The sequence below is a fragment of the Anser anser genome (genome assembly GCF_964211835.1).
Source record: "Anser anser genome assembly, chromosome: 6".
Lineage (NCBI taxonomy): Eukaryota > Metazoa > Chordata > Aves > Anseriformes > Anatidae > Anser > Anser anser.
This window is the reverse complement of record NC_139726.1, coordinates 21,064,292-21,084,996: the sequence shown is the minus strand read 5'-3', so window position 1 is coordinate 21,084,996 and position 20,705 is coordinate 21,064,292. Positions and strand designations below refer to the sequence as shown.

Here is a 20,705-nt window from a genome sequence, read left to right as displayed (position 1 = left end):
TTCTATGCCAGTATATATGTTTTTGTCTGAATACAGTATGGTCAAAGTATATAATTGTTTACCTAGCATTAATTGCTGCAAATTGCAACTGGGAAAAGCAAAACTCATTCATAAACAATGATTTGCTGTCTCTTTTACACTAATAATTTCATTTTCCTTATTGGCAAAGGTAAAGAATTAGCTAAGAATAAGACCAATATTTCCTTATGGATTCTAATCAATTCTTATTACATATGTCAGGTGAACTCCTATATAATCTGTTAATTACTGAACTGCAGCACCAGTTGAAATCCACAGAAAAATGTTACTAGGGTTTTCTTTTCCAGATCAAACACAAAATGATGCTTCAGTAAAAGTTCATGAATTAGTTATCTTAAGTAGTTCATGTTCAGCAAAATTACTATCGGTAACATGCCTGAGCCATTAAAACTAATAACAGGACAAATGTGGCTTGAAAATGAGTCTACATAGTAAGAAACATTTCACCTAGAGTCAGGATGATGTTCATAGTCAGTAAACATTTGGAGTACCTGTCCCTGCATTCGAGTTTCATTTACAAGGTCATTTACTACTTTACACACCAGAAATAATAAAATGTTATTCCACTTTGTGAAGAACGTCAATATTTGAAGAACAAATGTTTTTAGATATCATAGCCAGCTGAAACTGCCATGGGTTCCTTGAAAGGTTAAACCGGTTAAAGGTTATGACTGCATTGTGCCTTTCAGAATTCTAGCTTCACACACATATGGTTGACACTTTAGACACCTCCGTTTTTGTTTCTTTTTTTTTGAAAAGGTGTTTATGAGGGAGGGGAGAGAAGTTAAATGTTAGAATCAGGATGGATCTTTTAAACATGTACATGTTTAATTTTATTCACAGGCATTTCCTTTTCAGTTCAACAGGACTACTCATCTGAAAAATGAATGCTCCTACCTGTGAGCTCGCAGGATCAGAGGCTAAGGTCTCTGGGATTGCTTTGTGCCAGTGGGGGAGTCAGACAGCCCCAATGTCTCTCTTATTTACCTCTATTTAATAATGTTAAGAATATCATTAATACTTTGTGAATTTTCTGTCATTAAAGTTTATGAAATGCTCTGAGAGTTACCAACAGAAAGAAGTAACAGCACAGAAGTCTATGCAATCACTGCTAAGCTCACTGTGGCAATGCTCAGCAAAAATTTTGTCCTGAAACTGTATAGAAAATCCAACTCTGCAAATACATTTTTCACTCATACCTTGTTCCAGCAAGGTGGGAAAGACAGTGGTGTCAAAATACCCTATCTCTTCCACTATGCAAACCCAAACAGGAGAAGTTCTGAAAATATTTCAAGTATTTACATAGCACAGAAAGAAGAAATAGGTTGTCTTTTTTCAAGTTGGACTTTGGTAGTGCTCTCTAGATTTCAGAAAGGCCTAGTCAGCATTCTTGGCTTCTCTCTTGCATCGCTGGCACTTACTGTGGAATCTGGTTGAATTAATGATTTGTCCAGCCATTGACTTTCCACACTAATTAGGAAAGGTTCACTCTAGCTGGAGGTTGCATAAATTTGTCAGTACTTCATTATTCTTAGGTAATGGGCTCTAAAAGTAGTATCAAGCAAATATTAGTAATATTAGCACTGTATTTATAATGACGTTTTGGTTATGCCTGCCATAGATCACTCCTCCCTCCCAAAGTAAAAGCATGCCAGGTAAGAATTACATTATGCTTTGATATAACTTTCAGTTGTGAAGTGCAAATGACTTACAGAGAAAAAGCCTAATGACAATGTCACCTTACTGTACAAGCTGTACCAGGGATATTACTATTACAGAGGGGGCACGCTACAAGCTCCTTCCTTATCCTCATATATTTTATTAATTTCTTTCATGCTTCTGGTTCAGATAAAGATGGGTTACTTGAAATACCATGTAGATACAGTACAATATGGTCAGAAATGCTACAATGCATTCATATTTCATTGACACTACTTCTAATCACAGCTAAGCACTTGCACTCCAGAAGTGGTACAGAGTCAGACAGTGTCTTTGACGCACACACATTCTTCTCTGTCTTTCCTTTCAGTACATTTTATCTAGCCTAAGGAAGTCGACTGCTTATCTTCATAACGCATTTTCATCTTCTGCTACTGTAAGACTAAGCTTTTCTTAGCTTGCCTATAAATGACTACATGTAATTTTTTATTGGGTACTAATTTGAATCTGGCCACTGACTATCAAAACTATTCTTTTGAGTCACAGGAGCCATTTAAGCTAATCTTGTGCAATAAAAAGCTAAGAATCCAATTTTCTCATATACTACGTATTTTACACAAGAATGTATTTATAAAAATACTGTCGAATATGACTATTGACACATATACACTTCCACTGCTGCTTGTTCTGAAAAGAGAACCACTTTACTTCCTATTCAGACTAAGTAAATAATGAATAAGAAATAGTATTTCCAAAATACAATTCATATTACAAAACAGAATCGGATAACCATGAAAACTTGGAAACAGTGAGGCCTGCCTGGGGATACCCTAATTATAATTGCCTCAGGAGCAAAAAAGATGCAATTTTTTGACCCACATTATTTGAAACAAAAATTCTATGCTATAGGGATCAGAAATTGTTAGTTCACTAATCTGACTTACACTGAGGTTTTCTTTGGTCTTACTGCTAGCATGAAGTATACATAGATCATATTTACAGTTACTTAAAAGCTTTACATTGCTAGACCGGGAGAGGAGAAACGGAATGTAAATTAGGTGCTGTACTACACTCACTATTGCATACATCACAGACACTTCAGTGGTTGCTTCCCACACTAGCAAGGCATTCACTGGCAAACAAACAGCATGATGTTTACAGCAACAAATAACTCTGCTTGTAAGCAGGATTCCTGCCTTGTTTAAATATTGTTTTAACACTGTAGGTTAGTAGGCTCCTTGTAGAATGCAAGAGAATAAAGACACTCCTGACAGCAGTTGAGATGAAATGAAGGTCAAACTGCCTGCTGTATTCCAAGATATGTAAATGTATGATCACAGTAAGAAAGGTCTTAGTCTTCACCCTGACCTAGTAATGACTAAGAAAGAACAGATTATGGTATACAATTTATTACTGGCAGTGTCCAAGGTGTTTGTAAAACACAGCCTTGAGTATTAACGGCTACCTTAAGCAACATGCCAGATTTTCCAGATGAATTGAATCAGAGATAAGCAGCCATCTACCCAACTGGGAGTGTGTTCACTGAAATGCAGTCATTTTCTGAAATATCACAGGCACATATGTGATCACGTGACATGCAAGCAAACCTTATGCAATTCTGAGAACATCATAGTCCCATGAAATGACCACATTTACAGCTGGCAGGCAAAGCACACATGCTATGGTCTGATCATGTGATAAACATGTTTCTAGGCACAGGACCAGAAAGGATCACACGGTTCTGGAAAAGATGGTGGCAAAGAGGGAGTGGATTACATGCTAGACAAATTCTCTACCTGGCCACAGCCTGGTGGATAAATGTTAGGCACTTCTGTCCAAACACAGGATTAATGGAGTGAAGTCAGTACAGCTGAGAGCTACCTGTATGAAGCTGCAGCTAGACAAAACCGAAAAAATGAGAAACTGTTTGGAAAAATTAGAAGTCATGGTGTAAACAATGTTGGAGTTTCCAACTCTCTAATGCCCAGCATTTTTAGTCAGGTCTGCAGCCTGACTAGTTGGAGACCTGACTAAGTGGCTGGGGGCTGACATGCTGGCTGCAGCACTGGAGAACAAAGTATTTTTTTAATCATTTATGCATTCAGGAGACACTGGCCATTTCTTTCAGATATGGTCTTTAGTAACTTCCACCCACATCTTTGGCAGTGTAAGATTTGATGCTGTTGTACGTGATCTGCTTGGGACAACAAACCTTGAAATCTCTGAGGAAGAGCAGACAGTTCAGAATGCTGCAGCAACGTACCTCACCACCAACAGGACACTGACCATTGCCTCTGTACATTGCCCTAGTTCCTGCAACCACACCCACAACTAGATTAGGATGAAACAATGGAGGTGTATTTTCTGTGAAGACCTTAACATTGAAAAATGCTCCATTAATTTTCAGCATTAGCAAAACCAAACCAAAACAAAAACAACAAACAAACAAGCAAAACCCACCAAAACCATCCTTACTGTAATGACCTCTATTTCCACTCAGGACAGACAAGAAGTTCATTTCTTCTTCCAGAAGCGTCTGGAAGAGTCTGTGTTGAATTTATGGTTACTAACACATGGTGATTTAGATATGGTCTCACTCGTTATTTTATGTATGTGACAGCCTTTCTTTTGTACATTATGTTAAGATTCTTTTTTTCCAAAAAAACTTACATGCTTTAACTAGAAAAGTGAAATTTGATTATAAAGAACGTGATTACCTTAGTATTTTAACTCACTAACACAAACCAGCAAGTGTTCTGGTAGATTACCTCCAGCATCTTGCCTCTGACTATCTCAGAACAACTGTACCCATATACTAATTAAGCTTCACAGTACTCAGTTTAACCTGAGGCCAGAAAAAAATTCTACAAGAACATTGAATAATCAGGAAAACAAGGAGAAGTCAAGAGTCGTGATTTCTAGCCCACCGTTTGCATTTCCAGAGTATGTTCATTTCCCATGCAATGTATGTTACAAAACATTCTGTGGTATATATTTGATCACTTACAACCTGCTACTGAAACTGCTCCATACATACAACGAGAGTCTGATCTAGATCCTAATAAAGTCACTGAAGTTTTCCCAGTGAATTCAGCAGTTAAAATTCAAGTATAAATATCTCACTGAAAGCACATGAAATAAAATGGAGGAAAGCTTCCTCTGGCCTCACTATGACTATCGGTCTTCTCAGTGGCTAAAACCCCAAGCTAGACAGGATAAAAAATGGTGTCAAAAATAGGCTTTTACTCTTCAAGAGAAGAGCTGTCTTTTAGAAGTCTAATTTAGGATGAAACATGGTTGCAGAGCTTTATGGAAGTCCCAGACCTCCCCATGTTTGAAATCTAGGCATTAATGGTGCTGACTAGTCATTTAATCAAGTCTCAAAGGCTTCTCAATGGAATGTTCGCTCCTCTGGATCTCAGCACTTCTATATATTACCACAAATAGCACAAAGTCAGATATTTTTGTGGTAATTCAAAACATTATTCTGATTTATGTTTTTATCTCCACACTCTAAAACAAATACCCGCTCATACAAACACCCACAAACACATTTTCTGTCTTTGACGCACACACTGACCTGCTATCCAGGCAGTTCTGTTACAAGCTCTCTTACATCAAGCCAAATCAGGTCAGAATACTGACCTTTACAGTTTATTGTATGCTGAAGGAGTTAAGAAAATTTATAGTGTTAAAACAAAGTACATAATCATAGTAAGACAACACCCTCAGACTATGAAATACTGAAAAAAAAAAAAGACAAAATCCTGCACACACCTAGAGGTTTCTTTTCCACCAAATACATTCATCTCTTAGACAGAATAACCTCTAATTCAATTATTTTGAAAGACTGGGAAATATAAGCATGTACTTTGAAAAGGATACACCAAAAAAAATCCCTAACCATTATGGATATTCAAACCAGCCATGTTATCTGAATATTTAACAAATATATCTGCTCTACAAAATCACTGGAAAATTTAAGAATAATTGCCCCTCCAAGGTCTGATCTTGGGAGCTACTGAATGCCTCCAAAGATGTACCAAGCATCTCTGATGCAGTGCCTTTATAGCACATAGTGCCTTTAGAAACTGGCTAGTAAACTACTCATTAACATAACTACCGTACAATATTCTCTGAATATTTCTCTATTTAAATTCTGTGTATGCTGCACAGTGAGATTCCACAGTCTACTAGTTAATATTAAAAACAGTAACATCTTCTGTAAAATACATCTGCTGCCTCCTCAATATCAACACGCTTTGGATTTAGTTAGTATACAATGAAGTGTTAAAATTAATTGTTGTTTATTAGTGTGAGATAATGTTCATTATAGAATTGAGAAGTTAGGTTAGAAACATGAAAATTTAGAAGATGTCTCTTCTCTTCCGAAAGAAAGGTGAAGAAAAATTATTCTCAAGATTTGTTCTACAGGGGATGTCCTATTATGAATCAAATCAGTAAGCTCATCAAGATCTGTTCTTCAACCTGTCCACTTGTACTTTTTTGGGGGGTTCAATTTGCAAGCACTTCGAGACAAGAATCTATACCGTGCCTGTTGTCTGTTGCCCGTTTTCAATACAATGTAATCAGTGAAGTCACATTAAAAAGTATGGACTTCTGCTTGGGCATCACCCTTTACCAAACATAAGCATGATTAATCTAACTTGACCTTCCCAGCTGTTGTGCTTACTTCCACATGGAATTCCAGTGATTCACTGACACTCTTTATTCATATAGAGCTATTCTCAACAGTAAATAATTGTTACTCCTTTCATAAAGCCTAAGGTCTCTGTCCTGCTAACTTTGATCTGATAGATAGTTCTCTTTCTAGAGGAGTTTCATTTTTAGGGCTATCTTAGGGTATGTTTTGTTTGGATCCTAGTGCTAGCACATCTTGTGAGTATCTGTGTACTATACTTGTCTATGAAACAAAACCTTAGGATGTGAAGAAAAAGAAATACTGAACTGTAAAATGATCAACTGAAAAACTAAAAAAAATGTAATCAAACTCTACCTCAAACACAGTTAAGCTACATTTAATTTAGTTTACTGATGTCCCACATCTGCAACCCAGTAAAGTTCACAATTGTTACGTTGCACAGCTGTGGTTTAAAGCCTCTCTTTGCACACAACATACTGGCAGCAAAGCAAAAACGATTAACTTTTATATGCTTTTAACATATGGACCAGTCAGAAGTAGGAAAGCCTCTGTGTTCTGAGTGAAAATATACAGCTTCCATTAACCTGACCCAAATTCTTACAAAATATAAATTCTGATTCATCTATAAGCAGAGAGATTATAATTACAATGGCTTTCTTTCTGATTCATTTGCTTTAGAGTGCCTGCAGTTATCTCTTGGAGGTGAAAATACTAACACAAAAATGCCATTATAAAAAGAATTTATTGCAGGATAAATTAGTGAAATTAAGATGTATTCAAGTCTTTTGCTCTATTGTGATGTGTGGAATTAAAAGAAAAAATCCGTTAAGCCCAAATGGAAACATGCTATATTTCAGTGAGTCTGACACATGCCAAGCCAAGAAAGCTGCAGCTATTTATCACTGGGTGAAGTGCTTGTGCTCAGTAGGAGTGCACAGTAACAACATGACAGGTCACGTCATGGTTTCACTGAAAACACTGGCCAAGCACCTAAGATTTTAATTGGCCAAGATTTGACTTTGTGCCCAGTAGAATCTCTTCACGGGGCTGAAACGCAAGAAAAGCCATTTGTTTCCCCCAGTTTCTGACTCTTCATGAAGTATCAGTTGCTAACAAAGTTACAGATAAATTAACAGTAAATAGTACTCATCACCTTGAGAAATTGCTATGCAATGGTGAAAAGTAATTCTTTGATGTGATTTTGCAGAAGGCCCTAGTTTTTGTATGCTTTAGTGTGCATAAAGAAAACCTAAAACATTTTTTTCACATTCTTTCTCAGCATGTGGTCTGTTGTGTTTTTTTTTTGTTGTTTGTTTTTTTGTTTTTAATGAGACATACAGTATTTATAATTAATTTTTATCTGAGGGCTCTAAGTAGGGCCAGAGATATAAAGGCATGAATAAAGTGGACTAAAATCAATACTGAGGAGGGAAAATGACCTTTAAGCAGACTAATTATAATTAATTTGTTTTTGAAAAAATATATTTTCCTCATATGTTGGGTGAAAATTCTTCCTTGTTTAAATATCCTAACTCTTTGGTGAAGGTTGTGAAAACTTTCACCCCAGTTCTCTCTGAAAAATTATGCTCAAGTATCTTGGGTGTATGAGCAAGGAGAGCTTACTAACCGTGGGTGATACAATACCACCATAGCACTCTGAATATGTGAGCAATACCCAATGCTACTAGATTTATTAGACATGATGTTGCTATAGCAGTACTGGTGCTCAGCTCTGTATTTATTCTATGCAGCCAAGCCCAGATCCCACATATCCCTCACAACTGGGACACGGACATTTCTCTTGGGTTCCTGCTCTGGGAATGGGTAGGCTGGAGTATTTCTCCTTTCTTCCTTCCAGCTAGCAACTCTCCCCCACCTCTACCCAGCAAGGATCTAAGGCAGAACAGAAACACCATGACAAAAGCTCTAAGGGTCCGTGAATCAGGAAAAAGTCTGCAGAGATTGTGTTTCAAGAGTAGAGAATCATGTTGTACTGCAGCTTTTCTGATAAAATGAAAACCCTCTCGCACACCTTCCTATCTCCCCAGTACAATCTGGTCAGTTGGGGAAAATAAGGTAAGAGAGAAAAAGTGGAAGAGGCAGCTACAGTCTCAGGAAAGAGAAAAAAAGAAGAAAAAAAAAAAAAGAAAAAAAAAAGCTTTTTAGCCCAAGCAGTCTAATGGTACCAGCATTTAAATGTGATACTGCAAAAATTTTTGAGTATCAGGACCAGGAGTCAAATGGTCTGACTCCTCATTGTTACCACTAGTGAATGTACCAAGGCTCTCCTAAATCTTTTCAGTTAAATCGACTTCTCTTACAAGTTGACTCTCTTTCTAGATTGCATGATTCCTTTTCACTCTGATGCTTTAGCTGTGACAACGATAAACAAACAGGAATGCCTGAATGGAAAAGCGTATATTCAACTGGAGTAGTGGTTAGCTTTCTTAAAATGCTCTATTTCTCTCTTGTATTTGGAGTAAATTCTGTTTTAGTTTTAGAATACATAAAATCCTCATCACAAAAAAGCTGTGCCTGTTGAAAAAGTGACATATATGGAAACAATTGAGAGAATCAGTAGGTTAAATCAGAGTATGTTCATTCAGCTTTGAGGTTAAAGATCCCTAGAAAGTACAAACAGATTCCAAAACGTGCTGAATGTACCTAAGTTTCCACTGAAGGAAGAAAAAACAAGCTGCACACTCTACAAAATTAGTCCCAGAATGTTTGCTTTAAGTTCTGATGTCTCATATCAGTAATTGTGTGCTCTTTTAACCATAAATCACTATTACAAATGTGCACTTAATGTCCCGCTGTTAATTTCTGGTTCTTTAAACTACACAGTCTGCTACTGTGAAACAGAAGCATTTGTTAAGAGGGGATAAGTATATTTGATAAATTAAAGGGATTAGCATGATCTTAAATTAGTAAAGGAATTTAGTCTTTTTAATATTTATTTTCTTGCTGCTGCTCAGTTTTTGACAGTGGAAGACATGTCAGTTATATAAATATACTTCAAACGGAAGACCTTCTCAGGGTGGGAAAGGCATCTTTTTGTTCTTACTGGTATTTAAGAACTACATTTCAGTAATTGTCAGACCCACGTTAATGGTTTCTTGCTTCTGGCATAGCACCACCTAGTGACTCTTATGCATATCGGAGAGAGCTGCTTGGCAAAAAATATGTACACTGCAAATTCCAGAGCTAGTTGTAAGCAGATGTGAGAATGTGCTGTCACTCGTCTTCAAACAAAACACCAGAGATACTGGCAGAAGGCTCATTTCAAGTCAGGGTTACCTGGAGAGATGCAATATGGCTTCCATGTAAATTATTAACTTTCACATCAGTCAGTAATCTACAAAAAAGCTGGAGAAAATTGTATCAAGATTATGAATCTTAATCTGTATTTTTTCTGGTTTGCTTTAGGAATGAACTACATGTCAAGTGGAGGGAAGAGGGCTAAGAGGCAAGGCCAGGGTGTGATGGGACATTTACACAGTCACTATTCTTTTCTTTACAAAAGCTTCTTTGTAGAAAGTTAAAAGTATAGCATTATCCTTCTTTACTAAGCAGAGATGAAGCAGCGTTGCCAATACCTTCTGAATTCAGCCAAACCTTTCATTTATCTTGCAAGCTGCCAAAACTAAACCTGGCAACAATCTGATTTTAGAACACAGAGGCCCCAGCACAGGATGTGGGTGCCAATTATATTAGACAGCTGGAAAAAATAGAACAAAATCACAAAGACTTTCAAAAAATAGAAATGACATAAGGGTTTTAAGCTTTTCTTATAACACCATGCACAGGAGCATATGCATAATAATTTTTAACAGGATGTCCTGTACTGACTTGACAGAAATACAGACAACACCCAACTTGTTTGAACTTTATGGAAAGGTAAATGTTCTATAATGGGAGGCAGAAACCATCCAATTCATTTAAATAGGAAACAAGGAAGGAATGTAAGAGAGGAAAAAAAAAGTGGAACTACACCAACATGGTAAACATACATGGCTGCAATGAGAAGCATCTTCTTATTGAATCTTTCATGCATCTTAGGCAAAATACTCAGTTTTGTGCTGCTGCCACTGAAAATACCTCTAAAAAGCCAGAGGCAAATAAGTTTGCATGAAAGCATCAGTGTTCATGTGGTTGTCTTGTTCATCATCAAATTTAAAAATACCAATAAAATCAAATGTATAATATTTACAAAACTTGTGACGGTGTGTTGTGACTGTGAGAAAGCACCTAGTCTGTTTTATTCTGACAATAGCTCCAAGGTATAAATAGCTGGTAAAGAGGGGTGTGGAAGCACATTTGACCAGATGCGAGCTTTCTTTTTTGCTTTGCTTGATCGATCTAGCATGAGTAGAAGAAACTATTTTTACCAGTCCAACAATGACTCAAATGTCAGAAGAAATATACACAAAGATTCTTTGTTTCCCACTTAGGCAATAAATAATCCTACTCCATCTTAAACTATATCCCCCTCCAACTAAACTTGTCATAGCTGAAAGGAGAAGCAGATTCCTCATTGGATTCTCACCTCTAAGGGAACTCTAAATTTGCAATTTGAAAGGAGGTAATCCAGAGCCTTCTAATTACAGGAAAAGAGCAGAGACAATGTAAAAGGAATCCATCCTATGTAGAATATAGACAGATATTTTGCTATCGGTTACACACGTGCAAAGAAGGCTCTAATATTTGAGTTCCTCCAAATGTTCCTTTTCTACACAGAAGTCTCAGGAGAGGTTGAGGGCAACACCAGAAGCTGTAACTGGGCTATGAAGTTTCCAGAAATCCTACACAAAGCTGTTGCGCAGGCACAGAACTGTATCTACAACCTACGTACAGCAAGCCTATACAGCACTACCTAATGCACATACACTTACTTCTGCTCAGAGTATTTTTGATAGAAATGCAACAACCTCACAAAAATGATTTTGCAATCTAAAACAAGACATTGCATTTGGATTATTCCTTATTACTGCATCTATTTCTTATCCATGATGAAAAAGGAACTTGAAAAACGTGCAAAGCATTGAGTGACATTTTTAACGTGTACATTTCTTGGCATGCATACTGCAGAACTATCATTCCAGCTGTCATACCAGATTACTGGTATTCTGGCATAAATCCATGGAGTAATCAATTTTATTTAGCTATTTTATTTAGCCATCAGTTTTATTTACACATAGATCTGTGCACTTTCATGTAAGTCAGGGTCAACAAGCTTTAACTAAAGTGAATTAACTAATCCTAGCAGATTAGTAACCGTACTTTATAATTTGTAAGAAACTTTTTTACGTATTGCATTGATGAATCTAAACAGGTGTGTATTACCTCCAAACAAACTATCTACGCTACATGATTTAGAAACTCTAAGACATGCTACACAAGAACCTATCGACCAAGAAATTCCCACGTTCTCATCCTGCTCTGAAAATGAGTTCTGGCCTTGCATACCAGATAATTTCCCTTCCTCTGGAATAAATGCCTGAGTTTATACCCACATATGTAATAAATAAATAAATAAAATAATATCATAATTTGATATCTGGGAAACTTTATACAGCAGAGCTGAAAAAGAATGGCAGAATTTTATCTACAAACAACTAATTTTCAAGGAGGAAGTAGCTGAAGAGGTTGCAATGTCAGCAAAACTGTTGCAGAAAATACCTGTTTTTGTTAATGGACTAGAGAAGAGCTGCTGAAGAAGTTTGTTCTCTGAAGTTCGCAACACCACCACTATGTCAGCAGGAAGAGTGTCTCTGTTCTTCTCAAGAAATGCACAGGCATCATACAATACCTAGCAAGGAAACAGAGTCAGACAAGTCACCAGAAAGGGTTGCCCTAAAACTACCATGTTATTTAAAGTGTGAACAGTCAAGATGACCTTGTAGACCAGTTAGTTTGGCTCTGACAAGCCAGTGAATTATCCACAAAATATTTATAAGTGTACAGCTACAGCAATGTCTTCAAAACGTGAACTGCCTAAAAAAACACCTATATTCATCATGTCATTGCAGATCAAATTTGGTTAAATAGCTTTAGTCACATTGTATTATGCATTATATTAAGCTTTGCCACATCAAAGTATGGTATGCATGAAGTAATATAACAGAGATAACTCATTAAAGCTTAAGTTGACAGTTTACATGTGAAATAAATGGTTCTCAGGTAGTCACCATCTATTTGCTGTCTGCAACAAACTGATCTGTAACTAGATCTCTTGGAGGAACAGGAGTAAAATTCAGATGCAGGTCAGTATCAAGGTGCATTAAATAGGCTTCTCACTGCTTCTAAAATGATAGTAGGAAAAGAAAACTTTCATCTAGGACCTTTCTTTCACTGTGCTAGGGCACACCAGTTTTGATTCTTTACTCTCCAATGCTTCAGTAGGCAAAATTGCCTTTTTTTAATGATTTTAATTGTACTTTATAGAAATTAATGCCTGGCTACTTGTAATCATACACGAATCTGTTAATTTTGCTTATCCTTTTATTTTTTAAAAAACTGCACTAATATTTTTTTAAACAGGTTTTATTATTACTAGCAATATTCCTTACTAGCCTAATTCCACTGGAGCCCACGAGTTAAATACAAAGAAACTGAAATGCTCTCCTACAATGGAGAACTAGTCAGTAGTGGTTTTATGACTTGGTCATTTGGGTATGAAGAATTTAATAAACCTGTGTATAATTTTGCAGTTATTCTTAACAGGCCAGAAAGCTGGACTAAGTGTACTAGAGCACATCATAAAATTTTTGACTCTGAAGAAGAGACTTTATTGGTAACTATAAAAAACATGGCTATTTCATTTTGACTTTTTGTTTATGAATGAAGATTTGCACCTGAAATCACAAGTAAAGCTCATGTTATCTGAAAAAATTGGACCATTAATCCCCACATAAAATAATACATGGATTGCTGAGAACAAAAGAGGTTAGGTGCTGTGGAGTACAGTTGTGTGCACTAGCAAAAATTGCTCCAGTCAGTCTTTGCAATGCTTTCAATATGGGATTTAAGTACTATGGGAGATACTGTTACATGCTGCCTTTACACATATATGTTATCTACAGTCATACACACAATTACCGTGGCATTCACACGATGTTAACAATTGCGTAGCCTGTACTAGCCCGACAGCGTTGCCCCCTTAAAAATATTGTAGTGATGGTGTTTCTGGTGCCAGATTTCTTTCAGAATAAAAGGCAGTTACTGTCTACCAAATTTCTGAAGAGGTCCTAAGGATAGGTTCTAAAATGGACTACTTCACACAAAAATTTTACCATAGATTCTAGGTTTTCTAACTTTATCATTTTATCTGTAAACTTTCTCATTATTAAAATGAGGGAAGAAAAAAAAAAAAAAGCAGTTACTTTGGATAAAACAGATAATGACCCCATCACTAAATAAAAAGTCACATGGCCCTACCTTCCCAGCATAGTGCTGAATACCAAATGACAGTTCCACTCCTTTTGGTCTCCAGAAGTATTTGCATCGTAAGTTATCCTCAAATTTATCTAAACATTTGAGAAGTGACATTGATAAAAATGAATAACAGTGGTTAAGTAAAATCGCCCTACTAATTAAGGACTGCTTGCTGCTATACTACTATATACACCTGCATTGTCAGATTGCCCAATAGTAGCTGTGTGCCATCTTCTTTGTGCTTTCTTCCAAGCTATTACTTTTGAATAGAACAACTCAAAACTAGAATGTCTTTCAAATTCCTATGTTCATGCATAGTTTTGTGCGTGGAAAACTATTACATAATAGGGGCTTAAAGAGAAGGTGTCCTGGTTCCAGTTAGGACAGAGTTAAGTAGCTCATAGTAGCTGGTAGGGTGCTATGTTTTGAATTAGGATGAGAAGAGCGCTGATAACATGCTGATGTTTTAATTGTTGCAGAGCAGTGTTTACACCAGGCCAAGGACTTTTCGGCTTCTTGCTCTGTCCTGCCAGCGAGCAGGCTGGGGGTGCAGCAGGAGCTGGGAGGGGACAGACCCAGGACAGCTGACCCAAACTGGCCAAAGGGGTATTCCATACCATCTGACGTCATGCTAAACAATATATAGGGGTGGCTGGCCGGGGTGGGGGGCCGGCTGCTTGGGAATAGGCTGGGCATCGGTCAGCGGGTGGTGAGCAATTGCATTGTGCATCACTTGTTTTCTTACACATTATTATTGTTAATACTATTACCATTATCACTATTATTATTATTATTGTTATTATTATTTTCCTGTCTTAATAAACTGTCTTTATCTCAACTCACAGGCTTCACTTTCCCGTTTCTCTCCCCCATCCCAGAGAGGGAGGGGGGAGGGTGAGCGAACGGCTGTGTGGTGTTTAGCTGCCAGCCGGGTTAAACCACAACAGAAGGTGTGAAAACTTCTTATATTTTGCTGTGAATTTGCTTTCTATATATATGTGTATGTATGTACATTAAGGTTTGGGGTGAATTTATTTCAAAGCTGTGCGCATATCTGGCCTGCCTAAATGCCTGTTATTTTTATTTTCCCTATCTTCCTTTCCCCATCCATTTAGCTTTGTGTATCATATTTTAAGTATATGTCAATGCTTTCAGGCTGGGGCCATCTCCCATTTGCCTTTGGACATCTACATCTATCCAAAGGGCTCTCTGTTTCCTGTGACGCACTTCTGAAGAGCTGACAGAAAAAAAAACACCACTTGCTATGCGGTGTCTTTTTTGCTCTGTGATGTTTCATACTCTTTTCAATATTTTGTAATGAAATTAGTGCTGATACTGTGAAACTTGCTATTGTATTTCTTTATCTGCACTTGCAACTAGAGACCCGAGGCAAGAATCAATTAATAAAATTCTCCATCATGTTGTGTAGGTCAGACAATATAATATTTTTTTTTCTAATGTTAGAATCCATTAGTATTTTTTCTTAGGCTTTTCTTTCCATTAATGTGTAACCAAGCTTGAAAATCCTTCAATTTAAAGCAAAAAGAATTAAGTTTAGAATTTGGCAGGGAGGGAAGGGTTGGATGCAGAGTGGGGGAGAATTAATGATTGCCTGGCACATCTGGAGAGGACAAAATATCCCAGCTGCTATCTCCTTGAGGGATTCTGCTCTGCTGTGCTCTCAAGATATTAGTAATAAGACTGATAAGTTCTAGACTAGAGAAAATGCCACTGTCAAAGTGCAAGTTCAATATTCAATATTAACTGTTTTACAGGACCAACAGGGAGGCTCACAGCTTTAGTACACAAATAAGGACTGGAATGAAACCATAGCATTCAGTCTGTCTTTGACCTCATTTCAAATTGCAGCCCAGAAGTGAAAAATCTTGTGCATATATCATGTAATTTACCAGGCAGCTGTTATTTTTCTCTGAGTTTGAATCCCGGCCGTACATTACATTGAACTGGAACTCTCTGTTACATATCACAGGGAAAAATGTAGCTCTAGTAAATAAAAGCAGGACAACAGTTTTAAACATGGCATGCACTGCACATTTTAAAGTTGGCGCCAAGATTTGTTAAGACATACGTAAAATATGCATGAAGGAAAGGAAGCATTCTGCCAGATGGCACACCAGAAATAACACACACTTTCTATTTATGATGAGATAATCTGGAGTGAAGCAGTATTTTCTAATTGGATAAACATGGGCCTAGGATCCTGGGAGATCTTAACTTTACTCTCAGCATTAATGCTAACTCCCAGGGTGGTCCTAGATGCACAAGAATCTGCTATGTTGCAGCCTTCCTTTTTAAATGAGGATAAATGCTTCTTGATGTACCTCCCATACAGGGATAACACACCGGTTATTTCCTTAAAACACTGAAAGACAATAAGCCCCTGGCACCGGATATGTAACATAACTTTTGCAATACAAAAAACATGCATCATGAATGATGAAGCACAATGAAAAACATACTTAAAACGTCAAGCAAAATGGCAAAGTCTCAGTAGAACAACTAGGCTAGTAAAACTAAAGTAAAGATGTCAATCCATGCTCACAAAATATATGTTGTTTCCCACGATTTTTGTTTGCTCATACCAACTAACGTCAGGTCTGTTGCCTGAGGAAATCGACTTTCTTCATCTAGTAGAGAAAGGAGACCCATGGGTTTCTGGAGGAACATATCTAGAAGCGGACGGTTGTCCTCATACTCCACTGCAGCAGCATCGATTCCCTCACTCTGATATTCCATCTACAAAGTTACCAGCACAGTTTTTATATTGAACAAGTAAAAGCAACATTGTTGAGACATTAATGATGCACAGCAACACTCTATGGACCCCAACATTATTAACAAAACAATAAGTATGTTGAAAGATGTGGCCATGACTTATATTTAAACCCCATAACCATTTTAGAATTTATAATGTACTCCTCAATATGATCTATGGGTCAAAATGGCTGATTCAACTAGACTTCGTAAGAGTTGAACTTACTTGCTCAAGTGCAAAGATATGTTGATTGAAATAAAACTGGATCTGCTCATTAGCAATATTTATGCACAGCTGTTCAAAGGAATTTCTTGCAAAGTTCTCAAATCCAAATATATCTAGTATCCCAACATTCATCCCATTTTCAGCATTGCTGCATGTGAAAATACAAACAAAATTCAGCATGGGCAACACCCAGTTAAAATCAAAATAAACATGGTAACTAAGATTGCATGATCAATTCAATCTGCTGCAAAAACAGCGGAGAAAAAGTGTGTTTGAACTTATCAGAAGTTATGCATTTGTTCAACATCATTAATGGCTTGGTTTTACACTTGCCTTGTGCAAATTTCCATGAAGGAAGCTGGAGAATCACAGGTGAAAAGCAGGAGAAAAACTCTTTGCAGATGTATTAAAACAAGTGATTTCAATAAGCAGATCCCCAATAAAACCTATTGTCAGCTCCTCCACATCGACAAAAGCGTCGAGCTCAAATAGAATGTTTTCGCTATACTCAGTCAGCAAAGTAATTTCTACCAAGTCTGCTGCTGTTACAACAGGATTGTTAAGAGTGTTAGCTTATGTATTCTCATACCACAGTCACACTGGAACTGCAAGTGTGGATGATGACATTTCTGCGTGATATAATAAAATACCAAGTAGGAATCTCCAAGTTATCTCCAAGACAAGAAAAATGCAGAGCATATTAATGCAGTGCCAAAGCACAGCATTACATTAACATTATTCTGTGGTAGAATTCAGAACTAGCATCACCTTTGTTATGTTTGCAATAATTATTCCACATGTTGTCCTACTACAGTACTTGTTCCCTCCATGCCTTCTCCCAGGAGGGAAGGAGGAGTCTTGTAGCAAGTAGAAGCACTTTGACATCACCTAAGGCGTTCTCTTATATCTAGAAATCTCTACAGCTGCTTGAAAAGAGCAAAGCAGCCAGACCAGTTGATGAAAAAGACCAGCAATGAAAAAAATGTGAATGTTTCTCTAATTACAAACAATTCAAAATTGTCAATTACAACTCAAGTAGCAGCATAATAATAATCTGAGGTCTGTATTTATTACTATCGCACAATGGCAGAAGTACTGGAAGGACTGTGAAACCATACTGAAGTTTTCAGTGCACTCCAACTATTTACTGGCCTTTGGTATGACCTAATGTTTGCTACATAGGAAGCATCTTCTTAAAGAATTTTACGTTATTTTCACCATCTGATTTCCGTTGACTTCAGTAGCTAAATTCCACTCAGCTCTTTGAAAATGTTGGGGTTAATGTCCTGGAAACAGAATTCAGTATCACAGCATGAAAGCCATTTTGAAGCCTTAGCCAAAATAAACACAGCACCCCTCCCGCAAAATCAAAAATATACAAATGGATGAACCCATCAAAGACTACTGCACAGTAAATACAAATGATTCACCGATGTGTAACTTGCCATATATTTTTATCTGGCTGAAGCAGTGTATTAATACGATTTACAATCCAGCTGAAGAGCCGGCCATAAAGTGCTTTAGACATGGCATCTCGCACATCAGCTGCTTTGTCCACAGTGTTTGTTCGAATAATAGTTTCCCCACGTGTTACAACACAGTGGGATGTTAGGGCCTCTTGAAGTTCTTCTGACCCGATACTTAGCAGTGCAGCAGCTGAAAGACAGTGAAGAAAAGATATTTAACTGTGATTATGCAGTGGAAGTCACTAGCATTGCCTGTTACCACAAGTTACAGATTCTCACAGATATAGTCAAATTGCTTTTGTAGAACTGACAATGTTAAAATGTGTTTACCATTATCTAAGGCTTCTGGGTTGGGAACCTCACTTTTATCTGTTTGGTGTTGTGAAGAAATGGCAGCAAACTCAATATTTCCAGTATTTAGGATTCCAGTCAGAATTCTGTACACTGAGTACACTTCCTGTAAAAATGACAAAAAGCACTTTTAAGGAATCATATTAGATATGTACTCCAAATTTACTCTATGAAAGAAAAAGGGGAACACTGGAATGGCTATTAAAGCTTGTAGACTGCTCTGTAAGCTCCTATTGGTTGTTCAAGTAAGCTCCTATTGACGCAAACAAGTGTGATACAGAACTGTGAATGGACTTGCCTGATTACAGAATGAGACCTCAGGCTGGTCCCGGCTTCTGGGTGTGTGTGTTTTGCTTTCATAATTCATTTCTGTCATAAGAGAGATTCTGTGGCACAGCTGTGTATTCACACAATCAAATGGCAGCCTGAACACAGGCAGTGCTAGAGATGTTTTTAGAAAGAAGGTCGATAATGGTTTAGAAACTGTATCTCTTACCTCATCAGTGAATCCTATAATTCTAAAGCAATGCTGAATTGCTTCAAATTGTCTTCCATAGGAATCCTTGGTAACAATATCATGCATTACTCTTCCAGTTTCATTATCAATATATCTAAGTAGAATAGGAGAAAGAAAGCACCAAACTAGCAGATATGCCAGTACAAACTTCAGTGACTTTAATGTAACAGCATCAGCAAATGGAAAGAACATTTATTGAAATATCTTCCAATTAAATATTTTCATGCTAATTCATAAGAAGTTTTAATTTTTGTTACACTAACTTTTGCTTATACTTTGTTAATATCTGTTCATAGCATTACTAACATTTTATACACGCACACCCTCACCCAATATAGATCAGATGCTCTCCAAGTAAAAATGTCTATCAAAAAACACAACTGCAAAATATATTTGGGGTTCTCTGAAGTATTACAAGAAAGCATGAGGTGACTGTCCTGATCTGAAAATAGGACAGAATATTTACATAATAATGAGATTGTTTCTTCCTTCTCTTTAAATGGTTCAAGTTCTCATACAAATAATATAATTCTTTATTGTCCATCCTTTTCTTTGCTTGGGAGGATTAAAAAAGATCCTTAAGGGATGTAGAAGGATTAAGAGAGATTTTAAGGCATCATACTGAAAGCAAGAGCTGATCAATAGCTAATTACAATGAATAGTTAAAACAAGTTACCTAGGAGGCTTTTTTTCAGGAAGTCTATATTCAGAAAGTTTCTTCTGATGATAAAGGCCAGCATAAATATAATAAAATATATGGAAATTTTTCTCTCCCCTGGAAACAAAAAAAGTATTTCTATAAAGCACAGATGTTTATACTTGCAGTATCTTGTACAAGGAAAAGTGGAAATCCTTATTGTGAGCTAATTGAGTAGGTAGCAAATATCCCACTTGTTTTAATGGTGTAAGATCAGTGCCAATAACAGTGAAAGCCTAAAGACAACTATTTCAACTGTGAAACACAGAATACCCAGCCAATCACAATATTTCTCCAAAGAATGGAACAGGTCTGGCTTCCAATCCAAAAGAACTTTACTACTCTTTTCATTATTGTACTGTATAAAGGACTAGCACTTTAGTAGAAGACACTACTGAAAGCATTTAAAATAAGGGTTTTTGCAGAATTAAACAGAATCCAAACATTACATAAATGTGAAAGGACAGATGATTAGTACACTTACACAGCCTGTTTTATGACCCTTGATTTTTCAAGTAGATACTCAGAAATCTTTGCCCCCATTACAGCTCCTGTGGGCGTAAACATCATTTCCAGGTATTTTCCGAAGCGACTTGAGTTGTCATTGATGGCAGTGCAGGCATTCCCAAATGCTTCAACCAGAGGATTCACCTGAAGAATTTTCTCACGCAAAGCACGGTTATTGGCCTTCACAGAACAGATACAGACCAGAAGGACCATTAAAAGAATATATTGCTTACCCACAATCCAATTCCTGCCTCAGAAGCATAGCATCCCGTTATCATAACTTCTTATGGAGTTTGATACTCTGTTAACCTAATTACACAATAGGGCCATACACTGAAAAAGAAATGTCCTATTTGTTAAAAAAAAAAAAA

The 20,705-nt window shown here is 37.0% G+C and overlaps 1 protein-coding gene across 1 annotated transcript in view; it reads right to left on the bottom strand.

Moving 5' to 3' along the window:
- MYO3B (myosin IIIB) overlaps positions 1 to 20,705 on the bottom strand; it is a gene marked incomplete at its 5' end in the record, with an annotated part of 252,980 nt that overhangs the window by 131,180 nt on the left and 101,095 nt on the right. Inside the window, 9 exons of the mRNA XM_083842495.1 lie at positions 12,041 to 12,170; positions 13,799 to 13,887; positions 16,399 to 16,552; positions 16,797 to 16,944; positions 18,242 to 18,452; positions 18,593 to 18,719; positions 19,110 to 19,224; positions 19,807 to 19,905; positions 20,312 to 20,514. Of these exons, the coding sequence (XP_083698621.1) occupies positions 12,041 to 12,170; positions 13,799 to 13,887; positions 16,399 to 16,552; positions 16,797 to 16,944; positions 18,242 to 18,452; positions 18,593 to 18,719; positions 19,110 to 19,224; positions 19,807 to 19,905; positions 20,312 to 20,514 (1,276 nt within the window). The remainder of the gene's footprint in view (positions 1 to 12,040; positions 12,171 to 13,798; positions 13,888 to 16,398; positions 16,553 to 16,796; positions 16,945 to 18,241; positions 18,453 to 18,592; positions 18,720 to 19,109; positions 19,225 to 19,806; positions 19,906 to 20,311; positions 20,515 to 20,705) is intronic.